This window comes from Bicyclus anynana, chromosome 9 (assembly GCF_947172395.1).
Source record: "Bicyclus anynana chromosome 9, ilBicAnyn1.1, whole genome shotgun sequence".
Taxonomy (NCBI): Eukaryota; Metazoa; Arthropoda; class Insecta; order Lepidoptera; family Nymphalidae; genus Bicyclus; species Bicyclus anynana.
In genome coordinates this window covers 4187079-4211508 of record NC_069091.1, presented here as the reverse complement: position 1 = coordinate 4211508, position 24430 = coordinate 4187079, and the positions used below count along the sequence as shown (strand labels likewise).

At 37.4% G+C, this 24430-nt stretch overlaps 1 protein-coding gene across 1 annotated transcript in view; it reads right to left on the bottom strand.

The window, feature by feature from the left end:
• LOC112044568 (ATP-binding cassette sub-family G member 1-like) overlaps nt 1–4666 on the bottom strand; it is a 92569-nt gene extending 87903 nt beyond the window's left edge. The window contains exon 1 of the mRNA XM_024080438.2: nt 4230–4666. Within this exon, the coding sequence (XP_023936206.1) occupies nt 4230–4452 (223 nt within the window). The 5' untranslated portion in view covers nt 4453–4666. The remainder of the gene's footprint in view (nt 1–4229) is intronic.
• Nucleotides 4667–24430: the final 19764 nt, after the last annotated feature.

Here is a 24430-nt window from a genome sequence, read left to right as displayed (position 1 = left end):
CCTAAATGACAAACCATTGCAGATTAATATGTATGTAATTGTTTAAATAAATAAAATAAAAATACCTTTATTTCCTTACAATTACAGACATTTTTTTGAAAATTATTATTAAGGATTACAAGTTTTATAGATTGTAAGTGGGTTAGTTGATATTATCTAATTTTATATTATGTTAGTAAGGTTAATTTTCATTTTATTACTATTTTTTGTAAGGACTGCATATAGCAGTGAAAGCCTCCTCCAATTGTAGCCATTGTATTCTGTCTCTGGATGTTCGTTGTCATGTTTTTTCTGCAACCCTGACTATATCGTATAAGTAGGTAAAGGTGTAATAATAATAATCATTTAAAGTCTAATTAAATGTGGTTTTACCAAGAATCAAAAAAATCTATATCTATACTAATATATAAAGCTGAAGAGTTTGTTTGTTTGATTGAAAGAACTAGTCTCAGTAGAAGAAAGAACTCAGGAACTACTGGTCCGATTTGAAAAATTCTTTCAGTGTTAGATAGCCCATTTCTCGAGGAAGACTATAGGCTGTATATTATCCCTGTACTCCTACGGGAACGGGAACCACGCGGGTGAAACCGTGCGGCGTCAGCTAGTATTTTATATTAAGCAACGGGATAACAACGTACTACGACACTTTATTTTTTATAAAAAGTAAATTAAAGTTAAAAGATCGATTAAAATCGGCTCCGCCATTCCACAGATTAGCCCGAACAAGCGGACAAGATAGACAAACTTACAAAGTTTTTTTGTTATTTGGTAACGTGTAAATTAAAGTAAGTATTATATGTATGTGTAATGTTGTTTTTGATCGAAATATTTAGACCGACCTGGGATATCGTGAGTCACAAAAAATAGTGTAAAATTTGTAAATTCGCAATTTAGGCATTGTCTTTGTTTATTTAATTGGTCCCCTCCTCAAATCTCGTCTTCGTCGTTATCAACCCATATTCGGCTTACTGCTGAGCTCGAGTCTCCTCTCAGAATGAGAGGGGTTAGGCCAATAGTCCGCCACGCTGGCCCAATGCGGATTGGCAGACTTCACACACGCAGAAAATTAAGAAAATTCTCTTACCTTTGGGTGCATACCCCGGACCGAATTCGAACCCAGACCCTCCGGAATCAGGGGTCATATCCACTAGGCTATCACGGCTCTCGAAATCCTCAAATCTAATAATGGTTTTTTACACCTTGCGTGTACAACAGACATTTTGGTACCTACACGGAAGATATAGACTACCTCGTTTATTAGTAGAGTAGCATAGTCAAAATTAATAGTACCGACACCAATGTAATTTTTATTTTTTAAATTTATGAAGTCACTGACCTCGTAATAACACTTTTAACACAAAAAGGACAGGTTTTACAAACTTTAAACGTGTTTATCAACTAACCGTGTTTTAGTTTTTTTTTTGTTTGAAATATGACTATAACTAAGCTCGGTCAAGTCCATATTCTCAATCATTTTTATTGCGTGGTTTTTAATGTTATTAAAATAGATTTGAAGGCGGTGCCAAAAAACAAAATTAACTTTAGGAGCCTATTTTTCATAGCGCCGCCTTCAAACCGCTCAATTGAAAGGACATAGATATGATGTTATTTTTTTCTATAGTAACTAGCTGATGCCGCGCAGTTCCCGTTCCCGTAGGAATACGAAGATAATATATAGCCTATGGCCTTCCTCGATAAATGGGCTATCTAACACGTAAATAATTTTTCAAATCGGACCAGTAGTTCCTGGGATTAGCGCGTACAATCAAACAAACGATCAAACACTTCAGCTTTATAATATTAGTATAGAAGCATCTTTGAAGTCGGCTAAATTATTTTATTAAAAAGATTTTATGAACACTAGTGGTTAGGTAGGTATACGCAATGTAGTTTAGAGGTTACAAAGCATACGACGGCCTTTTTGACACAGTGGTATGCGCGGTGGATTTACAAGACGGAGGTCCTGGGTTCGATTCCGCTGGGCCAATTGAGGTTTTCTTAATTGGTCCAGGTCTGCCTGGTGGGAGGCTTCGGCTGTGGCTAGTTACCACCCTACCGGCAAAGACGTACCGCCTAGCGATTTAGCGTTCCGGTACGATGCCGTGTAGAAACCGGAAAGGGGTGTAGATTTTCATCCTCCTTCTTACAAGTTAGCTCGCTTCCATCTAAGCCGACGAACCCATGCGACAACGTAATCCAAGTCCGATAAATACTCTCTACGTTCGTTTCACCCCGAAACCGGAGCATCCTCAACACTTTGGGTTCGTCGGCTTTTCGCGGATGATAGCAAAATAAATAAATTATTATTTATTCCTATAGTTTTTGATGCCTTTATTTGCGTCAGACTCGAATTCCAAACCTCATGATTCGCAGCTAAGCAAACTAACCACGAATTGTTAGGCAGTAAACACAATAGCTATTAAGAGCAATCACATTCTTAATTGGATTTATAGTTAAAGGTACCTACTCATCTAATATTAGACTTGTACGTACCTCAATTAGGTTAATAGGTATGTTTTATATACAACTCTCTAGAAGAAAATGAAGGGTACGCGTGTAATGAGTGCCTATAAGGGGTTTTTTACACGAGCACCAACTGCTACCGTCGACTGTCAGCGACTGCCGTCGAATGCCGCCGATTGCAGTCAACTGCTTAGCATTCCGGTACGATGTCGTGTAGAAACCGAAAGGGGTGTAGATTTTCATCCTGCTCTGAACAAGTTAGCCCGCTTCCATCTTAGATTGGATCATCACTCATCACATCACAGGCGAAATTGTAGTCAAGAATAAAAATAAAAAAAAATTCGAAATCGAATCGAATCGAATCTAATCGAAATTACCGATTTCACTAAATAATACCAAATTCAAAGTTCTGGTGGGACGCTATGTTCACCTTAGGATATTAAAGATTTTATACTATTAGATATGAACGCGTCGAAACTGAGACGAACGGAGGTGGCTAATTGTTTTAATTTCTATTACTTGCATTGTAAACAACGAAAGTTAGATAAACAAATAACACTTAATTATTGTCGAGTCGAATTGTAGTTCAGGAAGTGTAACAACTATTTACACATAAACATATAATGTATGTTTAACAGAAAATTTAACATGTGTGCGCTCAGTGGAGTAGCTTAATTAAGTTCACTTTTTACGGTGATTTTGAAAGCATATAACATTTTAATTGGCGCAGCCGGGGATCGAACCCAGGACCTCTGTCTTGTAAATCCACCGCGCATACCACTGCGCCACGGATGCCGTCAAATCTAATAATAAAAATTATCTAATAATATAAAATCGTAGGTTCCGTACATGTACTGTTATGTATTTTGCGGTTCCAGTACGTTACCACGTTAGTTACGCAGAGATAGCTATATAGTGTGCGCCAAACTTCGAGTCCGCTTTGAACGCAAATGCGGTGTGCAAAAACATATCCCAGCAGAGTTACAATAGCTGCGCAGTTTTATTTAGTTCAACTAGCAGACGCCGCGTGGTTTCACCCGCGTGGTAACCATTCCCGTAGGAGTTTGTGAATAAAATATAGCCTATAGCACTTGGGGATAGTGTAGCTTCCCAACTGTGAAAGAATTTTTAAAATCGGTTCAGTAGTTTCAGAGCCTATTCAATGCAAACAAACAATTAAATCTTTCCACTTTATAGTATTATAGTATATATGACAAGTTAGCTCTTGACTACTGTCTCTGTCAGGTTCTACGCGGCATGGTACTAGCGACGGTTGATGCCCACAGCCTAGCCAATTTAGAAAATATAAAATCCTAAGTTGCCCTGAGCTGGGAATTGAACCCAAGACCACAGTACAACCGACGATCTGACGAATTTGACGTCAGAGAGGACGTCAAATTCGTCTGATCAGCGTGTTGGAACGTCAAACCGGACTAGAAGTTTGGCGCATACTTTATAAGTACGTCCCAGAATATATCCTTGCCCTCGTCAATCATTAATATTAACCCTCATGTAGATAAATTTATAATTTCACTGAAAATTAAAGACCATACTATTTAAAAACCAAAACCAAAAATCGCAAGAGTGAGGGTAAAAGCTTATAAAATAAAATTATTACAAAAATAAACTCATTAATGTATATTAATATACATTAATGACTTTATTTTTATATACACTCATTATTATATATTCTCTAATGTGAGACATGCAAATTAAATGTACATATTAAAGAACACAGGTGTTTGAATATAGTTTAAATTGGTTACCTTTTCCAGAACTGACTGTAAATCCAAGATCTTCGAACAGAATGTGCACAGGTGGTCGTTTCGCCATGCGATTCAAAGCTTTTAGCGTTGAACCAGCTCTTTCCAAAGCCGCGGGGGTCCAACGGTTCCCATCATCCGGACTCCCGTCCAACGGTTCGCTAGTAGAATTGTGAGCCAACGCAGCCCCAGCTATCGCGCGGCGCACCAACGGGATATTCGACATTATGACCAACGCCTTTTAACACATATCACAAATTTAGCACTGTTAGTTTTTTTTTTAATTTTAATAGTCTAATTTTGTATTTGTCGATCTCTAATTGGTCTATGAGGGTTTGTCAATAGATTGAACTTATTTGCGATGTCAAAAACGGTAACGCATGGTTGCGCTTGCGTGCCGACACGCGCAGTCTACGTAAACGTCACCGGTTAACTAAAGACTAAACCAGAGACTAAACTGCCGGTGCCGGCACCTGTCTATTCGTATTATGTTTCGACAACAAATCTTTGTTAATTCACTAACTATAATTTAATTGTTATCGAAAAGATCTATAAGATGTTTTTTGTGTTTCAATCAATCAATCAATCAATTTATTTATTTGCAGATACATGCATGATATATATACAGGACGGTGGTTGGTAGATGTAGATGGTAAATGTATCTTGCCAATTTGGCATGCAAATTATTTATTAACTATGTGTTTTAATTAATTCAAATGAAAAAAAATTTCATCATTTAAAATTTACATCTTTACAATAATTTTATAAGTAAACATTTCATACTTCCTGGTGTGGTGGACTCTTAATACCTAATTTTAAAATTTATTTTTGGTTTTCCATTGTTTTTAAATAACGCCTGTAGCAAATTATTCAACATTAATTATTCAGATATCCAAGCCGATCGACAATCATTGTCGAAATTATTTAATAGGTATGTTAAAAATATACTGCGATTAGGTTACCTATAAAACTCTGGCCACTATTATTAACCATTATTAACTATTTTAGTTTGGCCAGGAGTTTTTTAGACAACTTCGCAATTAATTTTTTAACATGACTTTGATAATATCTAAAATTTATTATCCAATTAACAGATAGGTGAAAGTTGTTCCTACATCGCATTTTCGACTAAACTATTATCTTGATAATTATAATATTTTGACATTAGTGTCACATTTCAAGCACAAAAACTAAAGTATTTAAGCCCCGACCATAGAATACATATATGTTACAAGTAACCGATATATAAGTTTTATTTAAAGTTTGTCTGTCTGTCAGTCAGTCTGTATCGTAGATCTTAAACGGATGGACTAATTTCGGTGCGTATTTTGTTCATTTGTGAAAACTTTGTCAAGTTAAGTTATTAATATAATATTATTAAAATAATCTTATTATTTTAGAGCATGTAGTGTTAACATAGTGGTCGAACATTTTGCTTCGTTACCTATATTATTAAAATATTATAATTATAATATAATATTAATAAATAAAATAAAAATCGGTCTTGCAGTGTAAGCGTATCAGCTCTTTTCCATCATATCATTTCACGTTAATATATAAATGCGAAAGTTTGTGTGTAAGTGCGTATGTTTGTTTCTTTGTGCAGTGGCTACTGAAGCGATTTGCCGGAGATAGATTTTACTCTGAATTAACACATAGACTTCTTTTCATCCTGGAAAAATCCATGATTCCAGCGGGATTTGTGAAAAACTGAATTCCACGCGAACGAAGTGGCGGGCGTCCGCTAGAGTGCATAATAATTCTAAATACTTAAAATATGTGCTGGTAGTTACCTCGTTATCCCATTACTACCTATATTCGGCTCACTACGGAGCTCGAGTCTCCTCTCAGAATGAGAGGGGTTAGGCCAATAGTCCAATGCGGATTGGCAGACTTCACACACGCAGAGAATTAAGAAAATTCTCTGGTATGCAGGATTCCTCACGATGTTTTTCCTTCACCGTTCGAGACACGTGATATTTAATTTCTTAAAATGTACACAACTGTGAATTTGGAGGTGCATGCCCCGGACCGAATTCGCACCCACACCCTCCGGAATCGGAGGCAGAGGTAGCACTGGGCTATTACGGCTTATTGTTTCGTATGCACGTCATATTAAATGCACTATTTCTCATATGTTGCCCTATCCTTGTGCCTTTCGCTGTCGTGTAGAAACTGAAAAGGGGTATGGATTTTCATCTTCCTCCTAAGTTAGCCTGCTTCCATCTTAGACTGCATCATCACTTACCATCAGGTGAGATTGTAGTCAAGGGCTAGCTTGAAAAGAATAATAACAGTTTTAATTTTTGCACCTATAAATACTGTTATCTACCTACTTGTTTGAAGCTCTAATAAAACACGATTTTTCCTTGTATCGTCGTTAGACAACTTTTCGGAGACCAATCCACCCGTGAAATTTTTAGAATTGTGTTTTCGGGCCATCAATTGCGTATTCTGCCATTGAATCGGACCATGAATGGCCTACGGTTTTGTTCACAGTTTGCACTATTTTCAATTAGTTCTATTGTCAGCGGGTGTCCACTGTTTTTAGTGTTCTGTGTTTTAGAGGGAAAAACTAACGCTTTGGCACTAACTAATATTATAGGACTCAAAAGTGATTACAAATATAAGAAAACTAATGTCGAACAAAGGTTATGATTCACAACATTTGTCAGGACAACTTAATTAACAAATCAAACTGTAACTAAAATAAGACCCTAGAATGGCAGAGAATGACCTTGAGTGGAGTCACGTACTTATGAGCGATGTGTGTAGGGTTAAAGGATCCTTTGACTGTTAACAAACACTCCCCTTTTCCACTCTAGTTACTCTTCCCGCCTATCCCAAGTAACCCATAAAGAATTACACAACGAGAGATGTGGACGGCTCGAACGCCACGAGCACACTGAAGCCGTACCGCAAGTCGTTGCAACGCGGCGATAACATATAGAGGATATGGAACCCTTCAAATGTTAGTTCAACTCGCACTTTCTTGTTTTCAGCAACGATTATTGTTGATCGTCGGTCGGGCGATAGATCACGTCACGCAGCGATTACACTCTGTAGGTTGTGTGGCGTGTTGCGATGGATGCATTTTATTTGTATTGTTTCACGGAATGTTTTAGCTTTTTTGTTTTGTACAAGCAGACGCCCCGCAGCAGTGGTGGATTTACAAATTTGCTGCCAGTAGGCTATTGAATTTTCGCAGCCTCTACTGAACTCAATCAATACAATTACCTTAAATTGTGTTATCGCCGCGTTGCAACGACTTGCGGTATGGACCGTTTCAGTGTGCTCGTGGCGTTCGAGCCGTCCACATCCACATTAGTTATGTAATTCTTTATGGGTTACTTGGGATAGGCCAAGAGAGTGACTAGAGTGGAAAAGGGGAGTGTTTGTTAACAGTCAAAGGCGCCTTTAACCCTACACACAACGTTCACAAGTGCCATTTGCCGTTCATTCTCTGCCATTCTAGAGTCTTATTTTATTTACAGTTTGATTTGTTAATTAAGTTGTCCTGACAAATGTTGTGAATCCATAACCTTTGTTCGACATTAGTTTTCTTAATTTTGTAATCACTTCTGAGTCCGCTAAAAATTGTGTCAATAAAATTGCAAGTATTAATGTTTTAGTAGAACTGTACAAGGCGTACAGGACATACAGGACTAAAATATTAAAATAATCGTTACATTTTCTTTATTTCTGTAGAAGATAAAGCTTTTTGGGTCTAATTTGCCTCTAAAATCTGCTGCTTTTCACTGTTGAGTATTTAACAATATACTCAACAGTGTAACAACAAACATATTGAGTAAAATAATATTAAAATAACTCCATAAAAATTATATAATTATACAATAATAAATTTGTAAGATGTCAACAAACAATGGGTAATTAAAGTCCTGATAAAATCACGTAAAAACACATAAGTGGCAAATAAAACATCAATTAAATAATAATCTCCATAGCTTTTTTATCATGGTTTGTATCTAACGTTCAAAGTGTTTTATTCATTATTAATTATAATATTTAACTAGCTGACGCCGCGCGGTTTCACCCGCGTGGTTCTCGTAGGTAGTATAGATTATAATAGAAATGCAATGCAATGCATGCAATGCGAATGTATGACATCTCAAGAATTATGTAAAAACTAAAAAGGTTGTTATATTTTTCGATTTACTTTATTTGCTTTTGGAAAATAATCACAATAAATAATTAGATATAGCTGCATTATTTTACAAAGGCTGAAAGTTTGTTAAAATGTTTTTCAGATAGCATGGGTACGGTGACAGTCGCATGTATCTATACTAATATTATAAAGCTGAAGAGTTTGTTTGTTTGTTTGTTTGTTTGTTTGTTTGATTGAACGCGCTAATCTCAGGAACTACTGGTCCGATTTGAAAAATTCTTTCAGTGTTAGATAGCCCATTTATCGAGGAAGGCTATAGGCTATATATTATTGCCGTATTCCTACGGGAACGGGAACCACGCGGGTGAAACCGCGCGGCGTCAGCTAGTGGGTTAATGATGATTCAACATTTAACAGTCACGGTATTCATTTATCATGATACATGAAGATGCCTAAGCTAACTAGGCGTGTGTTATTGTTAGTTTAATTACACCGTTCTTAGTGATAAAGTTAATGGCGTGACAGCTTGTCCTCCACGTAATGGTAGACAATACTGGATAAACTAGCCAATTATACCGAGGTTACGAGGCACCTTCAGTACGAGTGGCCGCAGCGATACATACGGTATAGACTAAGAGACAGTGACAGACATTCGACAGACATTCGACATATATAATGGTTTTAGGAAGTTGTTGGTTAGGGGTTGCCGAGGTACTGTTTTTTTTTTATTCTTTACAAGTTAACCCTTGACTACAATCTCACCTGATAATAAGTGATGATGCAGTTTAAGATGGAAGCGGGCTAACTTGTTAGGAGGAGGATGAAAATCCACACCCCTTTTCGGTTTCTACACGGCATCGTTCCGGAACGCTAAATCGCTTGGCGGCACGTCTTTGCCGGTAGGGTGGTAACTAGCCACAACCGAAGCCTCCCACCAGCCAGACCTGGACCAATTAAGAAAATCTCAATCGGCCCAGCCGGGGATCGAACCCAGGACCTCCGTCTTGTAAATCCACCGCGCATACCACTGCGCCACGGAGGTCGTCAAGTAGTGCAAGTGGCATGTTCTTCGAGGCGCATACTGATGGTTTATGCTATCATGCGTAAGAAGGCAGCTTCACTCCTGCAGCGACTTCGCGATAGCCACAATTGCATCCTAGGTATATAGGAGAGGCTGAGCTGCCGAATAGTGGCACGTTGGGTAGCGGTGACTACAGGCCATATTTGTAAGTAATAAAATATATGTTTAGATTCACTAACAATCGTCGTCGTCGTCATCAACCCATGTTCGGCTCACTGCTGAGCTCGAGTCTCCTCTCAGAATGAGAGGGGTAAAGCCAATAGTCCACCACGCTGGCCCAATGCGGATTGGCAGACTTCACACACACAGAGAATTAAGATAATTCTCTGGTATGCAGGTTTCCTCACGATGTTTTCCTTCACCGATTGAGACACGTGATATTTAATTTCTTAAAATGCACACAACTGAAAAGTTGGAGGTGCATGCCCCGGATCGGATTCGAACCCACACCCTCCGGAATCGGAGGCAGAGGTCAAATCCATTGGGCTATCACGGCTCTTCACTAATAATACTACATAGTTTTGAAGATAAAAATTGTTACTAATCTTACTAACTCTTGAAGTTTGGATCGTGTTTCATAATATAAGACACTATTATCTCCATTTGCCAGAAACTTGGCTTCATGGCAACCCTTCGCTCGAGACCCTCAGAGTTTTATCATAATGTTTCTTGAAGGTTTGCCGCAAAGCTAAGTGACTAGAAGTTTGCGACAAATTTTCGGGAAACACTATTCTAGAAGTGGAGTTATAATTCGTCATGCTAATGAAATAAATGATCGAAAATATACAAAAAATACACTTTATACATAGTATAATGATGATGATGATGTCTTAGACAGTGGAGTGTCTGGATACTTCATACCTGCTGTGGTAGGAGCATGAGCAAACTTTCAGCTTTTACAAAATGACGAATGTCTGGCAGTCGCTGGCTCTCCATCTAGTAATGATGTAGGTACTTATACATATAATTAAACTGACGTATGTACTGTAGTTCGAGAAACTACACTATAATGAGTGACAGTAAATGCTTCTTTGGTCCGATGGTTAACTTATGTAGCACCAGTTCGAGTCCCGGATCTTTATTTTTTTATTCTTTACAAGTTAGTCCTTGACTACCATCTCACCTGATGGTAAGTGATGATGCAATCTAAGATGGAAGCGGGCTAACTTCTTAGGAGGAGGATGAAAATCCACACCCCTTTAGGTTTCTATGACATCGTACCGGAACACTGAATCGCTTGGCGATATGCCTTTGCCGGTAGGGTGGTAACTAGCCACGGCCGAAGCCTCCCAGCAACCTAAAATATCTAAGAAATATTGAGCATTTCTTTCTACCACAAAATTCCAAGTAAAAAATCCCAGACCGGAGTTGTGGAACCCACGGGCGTGGATGCAAGAGGTAAGCTCACTATCCACTGTGCCACACGGTTGTCAATATAATATAACACTTAGGGATCTCGTCAGTTCAGTGGTTAACCTATGGGACGTTCACGAGGTCCTGGGTTCGAATCTTGGATCATCGAATACCTGACCAGTAAAATATTTAGCCCAGAGTTTAGTTATTCGTGTTTCCCCTCGTGCATCAAAAAGTACATCAAGCTGGACGGTATTGGTCATCATCATTAACATCCGATAGTGGTCGTTAATCACCGTAATCCCGCCATACCGCTTTGGACCAGCATGGTGGGTCTAAGGTCTAAGTAGCTCAAGGTTTGCCTGTCATTACCTTCGTTTCGGTGGTGAAAACCTGCCCTAGATAAGTAAAGAAAACTATCGGAGATTTACTAACTAGGTACAGTCCACAGAGTTCTTTTCCCATGGGAACATTCTATACCAGCTTGTTTAATTACCAACCCATCATCGAGTAGGGACTAATAAAAATAGTGTTTTTGGAGAATTCTAAAACGGCTGGACTACGGATCCCTGGTTCGTGTGTATTTTCGCTTACTTGTCCAGTTTTTTTTTGTACATTAACGCGTTTCGCATTACAGGGCTGTAGAAAAATAAATTTTCACGCGCACCGCTTGATTTACTGCTATAACAGAAGGCAAACATCGTAAATTATCAAATCAGCGAAGGGGAAAAGAAATATTTTGTGTTTGAATACGGAGGCTTTTTTCGTGAGCCCGTGACGTTGTATAAAATAGATGGATCAACAACTAGTTGTACAATACTCGTAGTTGGTGCTTATGTTTCCTTTTGTATATCTCTCTTTTAGACTTGTTATAAAACAGTTCGTTTGTTCACGATAAGCTCGAAAAATACTAAATGGATTTCATACAGTTTTCATCAATAAATAATATGAAGAAGGTTTAAGTATATAATTAATTATAATTTGCTAAGCATTTCAGTAAATTGGGTGTAATATGACGATTAATGTTGGAAAGCGATATTTTATGACGACCTCCGTGGCGCAGTGGATTTACAAGACGAAGGTTTGAGCTCCGGCTGGACCAATTGACGATTTTTTTAAATGGTCTAGGTTTGGCTGGTGGGATGCTTCGGACGTGGGTAGTTACCCTATCGGTAGAGATATGTACCGCCAAGCGATTTAGCGTTCCGGTACGATGTCGTGTAGAAACCGAAATAGTGGATGGAAGATGTGGCTTTTTATCCTACGCCTAAAAAGTTGGCCCTCTTCCATATTATATTGCATCATCACTTATAATCAGATGAGATCAGTCAAGAGCTAATTTATATAGAATACCAAAAAAAAAAATCCGGAAAGAGGCGGAACTGTTCTTTAAAGTTCATTCAGAATTTTGAATTTTATTTGTTAAAACATGCCTCAAGAAGTCTACTAAATTAAAAATAAGGTATCACCTATTCACCTTTTAAACGTAGGTACATAATCACGCATAGTCCGAATAGTTCTATGCTTTTATTATCAAACAATAATAAGAACAACGCGTCTACATTTTTAAGACATCTAAGTTGTAACTAGAATTTTGGTTTTCATCGTACACAATCAGAAGTTCAACAATCGCCATTATTTTATATCAAATTGACATGTATTTTGTTCGTCGCGTAGTTTTGCCACAGGTTTTGCAAAGTTTTATTATATTACTGACAAATTGGTTTTGCGCTGTCGCTCCTTGTTTGTGTTCGAATTCGAGATTATCTTTTTGGAGTTCTTCTAGCGGAAGTCCGTGTACAATTTGACTTATTTTTGTCCCACGCTGTTTCAATGCGTATTATTACTTAAATGATAAAACTAGCAACTCTTGGATAATGGTTACTTAAGTTCGAGACAAACAGTTTTTTTACGATGTGTGGGGGTGGATTAAAATGGAGAATCCAACATTTAAAGTCGGTCACCCATCTTGTCACCGCCTGGAGTAAACGTTGCTTAATTAAAAAAAATAACAGATAAGAACAGATCTCCGAGGCGAGAGGTGAGTTCTATATCAAAACGAACTAAAGAAGAAATATTTGTATATTTGTAAATTTTTCATTTTATTTGTTACATACAAATAAAATGAAAAATTTTAAAAAAATACTTGCGCCCGGGACATGGTCGCCTCCCGCCCCGCGCGAACCATCGGGAGTGTTACGCACGAATTTGCCAACTTTAAAAATTCCTTAAAATGTACTATACATTTTAGGGAATTTTTAAAGTTACCTAGTACTTGAGAACGTGATAGCTCAGTGGATATGAACTCTGCCTTCGGAGGTTCGAATCTAAAGCGTGCACCTCCAACTTTTCATTTAAAGAAATTAAATATCACTTGTCTCAAACGGTGAAGGAAAAACATCGTGAGGAAACTTGCATACCTGAGAACTTTTCTTATTTCTCTACGTGTGTAAAGTATACCAATCCGCATTAGGCTAACGTGGTGGACTAAACCGTCTTATTCTGAGAGGAGACTCGTGCTCAATAGTGAGCCAAATATGAGTGGTTATTGATAAAGTTAGAAAATTCCTCGCTGATCCAGTAGTGGAACAGTGCGGTGAGTCGAAGCTTCATATTTTTTTCTAACAAGTGAGGTTTGGAGATGATGACAACATCAAAATTGTTAAAAACTTGAAAAAATGTATAACTTGAAAAAATAATAGGGATCGAAAGTTATCTGTAATTTTCGATAGGTATTTAATAAAACGAATGCTAACTGATTTATTTGAAAAGTATTAACTAAAATTCAAACTTGCCTATTTACTAAAATCACGCACAGACTAGACCAAACTAATATATTTAAACCAACCGCTAATGGCTTAATTAATTCAGTAAGTAACTAATTTGGCGCACGTCATTACTTACAAGAACTGATATTACGGCTCTAATGAAATACCTATCCGTTATAATTAATGTACATGTATACGGTATATTTACGTATTTACTATATGTGATAGTGGATATGACCTCTGCCTGCGACTCGGAGGCCGTAGGTCCAAATCTAATCCGGGACATGCACCTCTAACTTTTCAGTTATGCGTTTTAAGATATTAAGTGTCTCAAACGGTGAAGGAAAAACATCGTGAATCTGCAAAGGAAACCTGCATACCTGAGAAATTTCTTAATTCTCTACGTGTATAAAGTCTGCCAATCCGCGTAGGGTCAGCGTGAGCCGCATATCGGTTGATAACGAACGAAGGTTCGAATCTGATCCGGGGTATGCACCTCCAACTTTTCAGTTATGATGTATTTTAAGATAAATAATGGCCAAAGAACGTTATAGCCCATGGATAACGCATAACGTTAAGTTAATGATGAGATTAAGGGACAATGCACACGAAAAATGGCGTTGTGATAAATGTGAAGCAAATAAAATTAGCTACATACAGTATAAACATTTGGTTATCGAGTCCATTCACAACGAAAAGCGCGCTTATTTCAAGCATGATATTAATAATAAAATAAAATTTCCTAAAATAATGTGGTCTAATTTAAAAACTACTGTGCTGCCTAACAAAAAAGTTTAATTACCAGCACATTTCACAGATGTCGAGGCAATAAATGCTCATTTTCTAAATGTCCCAGGTGCTAACATTACGTCTTTATCTCTTCTTACCTATTATGAATTTAATCATCTTTATAGCGATTCCTTCTCTTTATCTACTATTTCTGAAATTGGTATTTTAAAAATTCTTAAAAATCTTCACTCGAATGCTGAAGGTACTGATAAAATTACACTGGATATGATGTTTATGACACTCCCGCAAAGTGTCGACACTATTATGACCATAATTAACACCTCGATTACTAGCTCTGTTTTTCCAAATGACTGGAAAACTGCACTGATTCGTCCCCTACCTAAAATACCAATTCCCCAAACACCTAAAGACCTTCGCCCGATTAGCATTTTACCGTGCTTCTCAAAAATACTAGAAAAAGTAGTGCACTTGCAGGTTTCAGCATACGTAGAGAAGCGGAATATTTTGCCGGAGTATCAGTCTGGGTTTAGGGCTGGTCGTGGTACAGTGACGGCTCTGTTGGATGTCACAGACAACATACTTACATCGCAGGATGCGGGTATGTGTACTGTTCTTGTGCTTCTCGATTTTTCTCGAGCATTTGACAGTATCAATGTTGCACTCTTATTATCAAAGTTGTCATATTATGGGTTTGATATTGATACTGTTAAATGGTTTGACAGTTATCTCAGTAACAGGACACAGTTTGTGGAAATAGCATATGATGATGGCAGTAAACGGCGTTCAACATCTACGTTAGTACCTAGAGGTGTACCACAGGGTTCGGTTTTGGGTCCGCTTCTCTTCATTATATATTGTGCGGATATAATCCAGCAGATTAAAAACTGCAAGTACCACCTGTATGCTGATGACCTGCAACTGTACTATTCCTGTAAGCCGGAAGATGTTGATAAAGCCGTTAATTTGATTAATGAGGACCTTGATCGAATAGCAGACTGGTCTGAGCGTAATTCTCTTGTCCTTAACCCTTCAAAGTCAAAATTCATTTTATTTGGTACAATTAAACAATTGCATAAAGTCAATTTGGAGCATGTCAATATTTCCATTTGGGGTAACATTTTGGAGCGAGTTTTCCAAGCGCGTAATTTAGGTCTACTTATGGATTCTGGCCTTAGGTTTGAGGATCATGTGGCAGAGGTAGTTCGAAATTGTTTTTATCGGCTAAAAATCATTTATAAGGTCCGTGAATACCTCTCTCAGGAACTACGTATAAAATTGGTCGAATCTTTGGTATTGTCAAAGCTCAACTATGCAGATGTTGTATTTGGTCCTCGACTTCTGTGTAGAACCAAGCGCTTAATACAACGAGTACAAAATGCTTGTGCTCGTTTCTGTTTTAATGTCCCGCCAAGAACTCATATTACTCCATTTTTGAACCATCATAGTTTGTTAAAGATGAGAACTAGAAGAAAGTTACATTTGGCGTGTTTACTGTTTGGAGTTATTAAGGAGGGTAAACCACTGTATCTTCTTGATAAACTCACTTGGGCGGCTGATGATGAAACCGTGCGTCGCAGCTGCCGACATCAATTTCGGGTTCCCCCTCACCGTACTGCCGCGTTTAGAGGGTCATTTACATACTCCGCTACTAAATGCTGGAATAATATTCCCCCCCCAATAAAAAAATTCAAGTCTAAATTTAAATTTAAAAAATTATTGAACCGATTTCTCCTCGACAAACAGATGGAATTCCAGCATCATGTGGCGGAGTTTTCTTTCTTATAGCAAATATTTATATATTATACTATGTGTAACTTATATGTGTAATCAATATTATATTTAATAATGTACAAAAGTAATTATTCATTCATATTACATTTTTATATAAATATTCTTTTTCTTTTTTATTTATTATGTAGTTATAGTAAGTAAATATAATAATAATAGTATAGTAGGTGAATTTAAACTTGGGAATAAATTTGATTGTTGGTTTTAATACTGTAGGTACTTTAATGTTATATAATTTTTCTTTTTGTTCTTTTTTATATTTTTTAAACTAGTTATAAGTTTTAATTTGGTTTTGCTTTTAATATAGGTTTATGTTGCCTGTTTTCGTGGTGGCACTTAGAACTGGGTCCTAGCTGAAAATCAGCGCTGTATGTTCTTTGTTTATGGGGAGCATACAGCAATATGCTGAGCTAGGACCTTTTTCTAGGTTATGCCACATATCACAGGGTATTATTCTTAAATAATTGTGATGTGTGGCATAATGTAGTAATAAATATATTTTCTTTCTTTCTTTCTTTTCTTCTTTCTATATTAGGTTTCTTAAACGGTGAAAGAAAAACATCGTGAAGAAACCTACATACCTGAGAAAATTCTTAATTCTCTACGTGTGTGAAGTCTGCCAATCCGCATTGGGCCAGCGTGGACTAAGGCCTAGCTCCTCTCATTCTGAGAGGAGGCTGGTCGAATATGGGTTGTTGATGATGGTGATGAATTGGTTGCGAGAGCAGTACCAGCAAAATCTGGCAACAACCTGCTTAAGTCCTTGCCCTCACTGGAACTGCAGTAAGTTCTATATAATGGATATCCAAAGCTGAAGTGGACTGGGCAGGATACTGGAATGTACCGTAGTCGAAGTCCCTACAAAAGGCCTATGTCCTGCAGTGATATGCAGCTTATAATTATGATGATGATGATGATGAAAATAATATAAAAACCATTAAAATTACAAGTAACTTCCATTCGATTACTTTGTAATATTGTCTGTTTTGCTCTGTTAAATCCCGTCCTCCCATTTCCGATACAAAAGGAACATTTAAAATCTACATGAATTAATTTCAGTCTAACAATATTTATTAAGAATACTATGAACACAGACAAAACCCAGTTCATTTAAATTTTAATTATAGATTGACGAACGCATACTAGCATTTCATTAAAATTTACTTAAGCCACGTAATGAATTTCGTTGTGACCAACCGATTGAAATTATTTCGTTTTTATAAAGATTCAATTCAAATAGACACACATCGTAAAATGATTTCATTAATTTTATCAATGTAATAATTTATGATAATATTAACCTAAATGAAAACTAAAACTAAATATTGTATTCTGTGGTATTAATGTTATGTAAGTAGGCTTAATTCACTCAGCGGGCATTGTACCGAGCTATGCTTGTAGTTACTCTGCGTGATCGGATCAGAAATTAGGAGATTCGTAGAAGAACCGAAGTCACTGTCAGCTCAGAGTCGTGAAGCTGAAGTGGCAATGAACAGGGCATATAAGTCGAAGAGCCGATGGACATTGGGGTCCGTAGGTGCTGGAATGGCGATCCCGCACGCGGAAAGCGGAGTGTTGGTCGACCCCCCACTAGGTGGTCAGAAGACATCAAGCGGGTTGCAGGGAGCCGCTGGATGGTTGCAGCCTCTTGGCCTATGTCCAGCAGCGGATGTCAATAGGCTGTTAATAATAATTATGAATGATTGTTATATGTACCTACTAGAGGACGCCCACGACTCCGTTCGCGTGAAATTCTGGTTTTCACAATTACCACGGGAACCATAAATTTTCCGGGATAAAATGTTAACCCGGAGTAAAATATATTTCCATTCCAAATTACAGCCAAATCGGTTTGCAAGTCGCAACGCACGAACAAACATTACACACACAAACACAAACTTTCGCCTTATAATATTAGTGTCATTAGTGTGATACGAGTAGTGTTAAGTGTGATAGTGAGAGCGCAGTTTTGCAAAGTCATCAATCTTGAGTTAGAAAAGTCATGACTTGATCATCACACATAATCAGCCTAGCGAATCCCTGCGACTCGCTTGATGTCATCTGTCCACCTGGACATGACATGTCTATATCGTCGATATCAACCCATATTCGGCTCGGTGATGAGCTGGAATCTCCTCTCAGAATAAGAGGGGTTAGGCCAATAGTCCACCACGCTGGCTCAATGCTGATTGGTAGACTTCACACATGCAGAGAATTAAGAAAATTCCCTGGTGTGCAGGTTTCCTCACTATGTTTTTACTTCACCGTTTGAGACACATGCTATTTAATTTCTTAAAATTCACACAACTGAAATGTTGGAGGTGCATTCCTGGACCGGATTCGAAACTACGCCCTCCGAATCGAAGGCAGAGGTGATATCCACTAGCTATCACGTCTCTTTATGATTAATATAGCTATTGGGGACTAGTATTTGTAACAAGTAACTATGAGTAGTTTTTAGAAAATAATGATCATTAATGTGGCATACATATAAAGGAGATTTGGTAACATAAATATTACAACTTTATTAAGGACGTGACTCATGTTTTTTTTACTTTCTACACCTTTTCTACCTATAGACAATTAAGTAATTTAAAGATTACAGTAACCGCCAAAAGCTTTTCAAGGTTAAAAAGTATTAAACAGCCTGATGAGATATAGATAAACTGACGGACGGTCTGCGGTGTCTTAGTATCTACTTCCTTTTCTACGTATTCTGTGAAATACTAGCTTTAGTATTAAGGGTACAAAAGTCTAAATGTGTGTTTTTTTACCCTGAATAATTTCGCAGGGTTGGTCGTAAAGCCTTGTGTTTTATATTGCCATGGACGGTGACATTAGCCTGGCAATATAAAGGACATGCGGGTTCTATCTGAGGGATATAAATCGTCGTGGCGTCGATTGAGTACATCTCTAATTTAACAAGTTTATAAGGCTTTATTGCCTTATAAACCCCTTACTATTAGACAAATAATAACGGAAGAAAGAAGGGATTCTTTCTTCCGTTAATACTCGTAGGATATCAATAACTTCAATAATATGTTGGTAGCAATTTACTATTATCTATGGTTCATGTACTGTATTATTCTGTACTCGGTCAATGACTCAATGTCTGTCTGTGTGGTGTGGTGTAAAAATAGAAGATAGGCTTACTGTGTAATATGATTGTTCTATAGTAATTAAATAAAGTTCATATAATTGATCATGTCATTACATATTGGTCTCCAACTCCAGCACTTCCACTCTTAATGAAGATTAATATAATATTTCCAAGAAAGAAAAAGGAAGATATTGACAATTATCGGCACTTGCATTTATGAAAGAAATGGTTAAATTATTATTAAGGCAAAACTTTAAAAATCGCAATGCAATACACAGATTTTTTTTGATTTTTACACATAAATTCTTTAAATTGATGAAATGCGATGTCGTCTGCAATTTAGTATAAAATTACTACTACTAATCTAAAAATCTCGATTAGATTTCAAGATGTTTCCATAAAACCAAAACCCCTTTTTATTTTTTTGCTTACATCTTACGAGTATATAAATTTCACAATTTTCGTCAGCGAAACTTGATATTTTCAAAAAGTCAGACAAGAGCACTGATAACTATAGTCCGTTCCATGTAGGATGGTGCGGGTGACACTGACAGTTCGTTTCACTGTTGAAAGTTTGCCGCGATTCACGTTATTAGTACATATTATGAACGTCATACCGACGACTGTCACCGTACCCATGCTATCTGACACACAATATTTTGCTCCTGTTCCGTATCTGGAAGCATTATGAATTCGTGATGTAATGTCACGATGGCTTCAGAGACCCTTTTTATTATGCGGCTGCAAGTAGCGACACTGATACTTAGCAAAGAAATCTAATCTTTCTCGGTAAATTCGTGGTCTCGCAAAAATTCTAGGATTAGAAATTAAAGCCAATGTTTCAAAAGCATCAATATCGTCCAAAGTATCACTTAGCTGGTCTTCCATTTTAGCGAAAGAAATAAAATGGCGTCTCGTTGTCAAAAATTTCTTTGTTTAAACTTTAAAGACAGCGTTTTTATCTGTGCCCATGTGAATGTTGCCATACTCGTATATGTCAAACGGCGTCGTGAAATTTACTGTCTAAATGTAGGAAATCCTGTGCGTATGCATATGCATATATATATATATATGCATATGCATATATATATATGCATATGCATATGCATATATATATATATATGCATATGCTACTACTACTACGGTAGAAAAACGCTAAAGTTCTCAACGTAAAAAACGGGTAAATTTTAAGAATTCATTTTACTGCGATAAAAAACGGCGTTTCACAAGGTAGGCAGAGTTACAGTAGATAATAAAAGTCCTGTATAAACAGTACGATACGGTGCTATATAAATGACATTCAGGACATGTATAATATGATCTCCGGGGACATAAATCTGTATCAAGTTGGTTTTACGAACGTTTTGTTTCGCGTAAAATACGAAGTTCTTTTTTTTATACCGGAATATACTTTGCATTACGAAATGTTACACGTATGTTCTATGCTTATTAAAAAAATCGCATTCTTTTACAGTCAAACTATGGATCTAAAATCTTACAATCTAGACCCACTAGCGCACGTCCGCGACTTCGTCCGCGTGTAATTTAAAACGCGTGTAGTTAAAATTAAACCTTAATACCGCCAACCCACATCAGAGCAGTGTGTTGGGTCGGAGCATCTAATCCCTTCTCCTATAAGGAGGAGAGCCTAGACCTGTCATCATCATCATCATTATCAACCCATATTTGGCTCACTGCTGAGCTCGAGTCTCCTCTCAGAATGAGAATTGAGAGGGGTTAGGCCAATAGTCCACCACGCTAGCTCGATGCGGATTGGCAGACTACACACACGCAGAGAATTAAGAAAATTATCTGGTATGCAGGTTTCCTCACGATGTTTTCCTTCACAGGTTGAGACACGTGATATTGAATTTCTTAAAATGCACACAACTGAAAAGTTGGAGGTGCATGCCCGGACCGGATTCGAACCCACACCCTCCAGAATCGGAGGCAGAGGTCATATCCACTGGGCTATCACGGCCTAGAACTGTAAGAGGATGATAATATAATGGACATTGAACTTTTTAAGTATGTAGCACTTATACGTGCAATGCGTACAACTTTTCTGTAACATGTCTACCAAACGAAGCGTCGATAAAATTCAGTTTTATTTCCACAATGCGACATGAGTTTACTATGTAAATGACAATCGGGTGAGCCTCCTGGGAAATATATCTGTAAGTACGATATATTTTAATGTACGTCTGCAGGTATATAATGCAGTATAGCAATATCTGCATATATTAGAACTGTGATAGCCCAGTGGATATGACCTCTGCCTCCGATTCCGGAGGGTGTGGGTTCTCCGGTCTGTAGAATGCACCTCAAACTTTTCAGTTGTGTGCATTTTAAGAAATTAAATATCACGTGTCTCAAACGGTGAAGGGAAACATCGTGAGGAAACCTGCATATCAGAGAATTTCTTAATTCTCTGCGTGTGTGAAGTCTGCTAATCCGGTATTGGGCTAGCGTGGTGGACTATTGGCCTAACCCCTCCCATTCTGAGAAGAAACTCGAGCTTAGCAGTGAGCCGTATATGGGTTGATGTTGACAACGAAGATAGCAATATTCCTTGATTTTTATTAAATTTAGTCAATTAAAGTGCTTGCTTGGTAGAGAGGTATTCCAACAATATATTCTCACCTCTGGATTGAGAATTTAAACTGATAATTTCTTAGAAGAAAGAAAACTTCGGCCTCGAAGATTCGAAACCAAGACATCGTGATTAGAATTTTAATTCGAAAACATTGAGGCTTTCTTTGGAGTCCTTTAGATAATTAACAAAATAATTATATACGGGAACTAAATTCACTAAATAATAAAGGATTAAAGCCAATTTCTGATACACGTTTCGTAGCTGAAGTTCTGCAAACGAAACAAACTGAAACATAGCAAATTAAATTACCTATTCTGTTTACGAACTAATACTTAACTTTCCTAATACATGAAGGGGTTAACTTTGAAAATACTTAAACTTTTGCTTTATATCTAATCTCACTCGGTTTATTTCAGCAATTTGTATATATTAAGCGTTTTGCTTGCTAACTTATCCAAGTATTTAGGTAACAACTAAAATATTTATTCATGATTCTAACTTTAAATTGGTTGGCGGAGTATTGCAATTTTACGTGGTACTAATATTGAGCAAATTGTAGAGAGTTTTCATTGGTAATTCTATTTAATGTTAGTTTAGTTAGACTTGGAGAAGATACAAAAGATGAGTAAATCGGCTGGAAACAACATACAAGTATGACTTTCAAACAAGACATCTACGATGTTAGCTTGTATCTGAAAGACCAAATGAAATCTTGCGTTTGATTCAACGATCGTGTTGATGTATCATACCATTGAAGGAGGGTAAAAATATGCATCTATTTGCACTGGAAAGTTGAGAACGCTGCACTCGAAATTGTAGACGAATACATATACCTAGGCCATATGATCCAGTTAGGTAGGTCCAATTTCGAGGTGAACCGCCGAATCCAACTCGGCTGGGCTGCATTGGGGAAACTTCGCGACATCTTTTAGTCAGAAATTCCTCAGTGTCTGAAGACAAAAGTCATCAAACAGTGCGTGTTACCAGTGATGACTTATGGTTCCGAGACTTGGTCTCTAACTATGGGCCTCATAAAAAGGCTCAGAGTCACACAACGAGCGACGGAACGAGCTATGTTAGGAGTATCTCTGCGTGATCGAATCAGAAATGAGGAGATCCGCAGAAGAACCAAAGCCACCGATATAGCTCAACGAGTTGCGAAGCTGAAGTGGCAATGGGCGAGGCACATAGTTCGAAGAGCCGATGGACGTTGGGATCCCAAAGTGCTGGAATGGCGACCCCGCACTAGTAAGCGCAGTGTTGGTCGACCCCGCACAAGGTGGACTGACGACATCAAGCGAGTCGCTGGGATTCGCTGGATGCAGGTGGCTCAGTATCGTGATGTTTTGAAGTCCCTACAGAAGGTCCATGTCCTGCAGTGGACGTCCATCGACTGATATGATGTTGATGATGATGATATTTGCACTTGTACTTGTGCACTCACTTCTCCTGCATATACCTATCTTATGGCCGATAAGTGGTGCCAAATTGCATCTTGTAGTTTTGTGTTTTGTACTCATAAATACAATAATAATATCAGAGTAAAAGTCAAGACTAAGTTGGAACCAAAATATTTGAGATATCCGTCAATTAATTTCTCCCAACTGATCACAGGTGTCAAAGCCAGAAATCTTGCTCCAAGAATTCACGACGGCCTTAGAGAAGACGAAGTATAAAGTAACAATTCAAGAAGTAGACATTGCACTCGTGTTCAATCTAAAATAGTACAAAAATCTATTTATTGTGATTTAATAAAACAGATATTTTACTATGTCGGCACCAAATAATACAAATTATTCTTAATACGTTCGTCATTGACATTTTCTCAGTTTTTATTTGTTTTGCTCATCTGTATGGTTGGTAGGAAAATACAGTTTTACACAAAAAACAAATTAAAAAGCCATCTATTCCATCTTAGAGGCACTTATTTTCAGCAATTCGATAAAAATTATAACAAATCGGCGTTATAAATAACAAAACAACAAATAATGAACCAACGAACCTCCAACAATCAACAAGCAGAATCGTAAACTGAATGCTTTTCTGAGTTCAAAACTGTAAACGTAATGTGGTGATGTGTGGTGTGTGGTCAAATTAAGTACACTCATAGCGCCTGGTCTAAATGAATGTTATGAAAATGTCTCAATTTATAATTTTTTTTTACTCTAAATAACCGAACTTCAATGCTATATTATGGTAATAGTTCTGTATATTTGACCTGCTGGTCAAATACTTTGAAGCTATTGCGTATGACTTCTCGTCGTCGAATGAAAGAATCGGCACTTTTTGAGACAAAGGGTCGTTCGGCTCTTATATTTTAATTAGAGAAGCGCCGGTATTAAAATTAGCAAGGGGTGGGAAGCGGCAAGCTGTTTTGCCACAAGTGAGAATTCTCCAACGGAATTACTGAATTAAATTCTTATAACGACGTTGTATTCTGGCAGAGTCCAGAATTAAGATTAAAAGGATTTTTAAAATTAACACAAATTCGCTGTGAAATATTTCTGAAACTTAAAAGGGATAGATTTGATTTAAATAAGTAATTTGTTCTAAGGTTTAAGGATCGTTTACTGCAGAGCTGGAATTTGTAAGTGGGAATGACTTTTGAAGGTTGAGAATTGGTTAAAGATTTTTAAAACTTT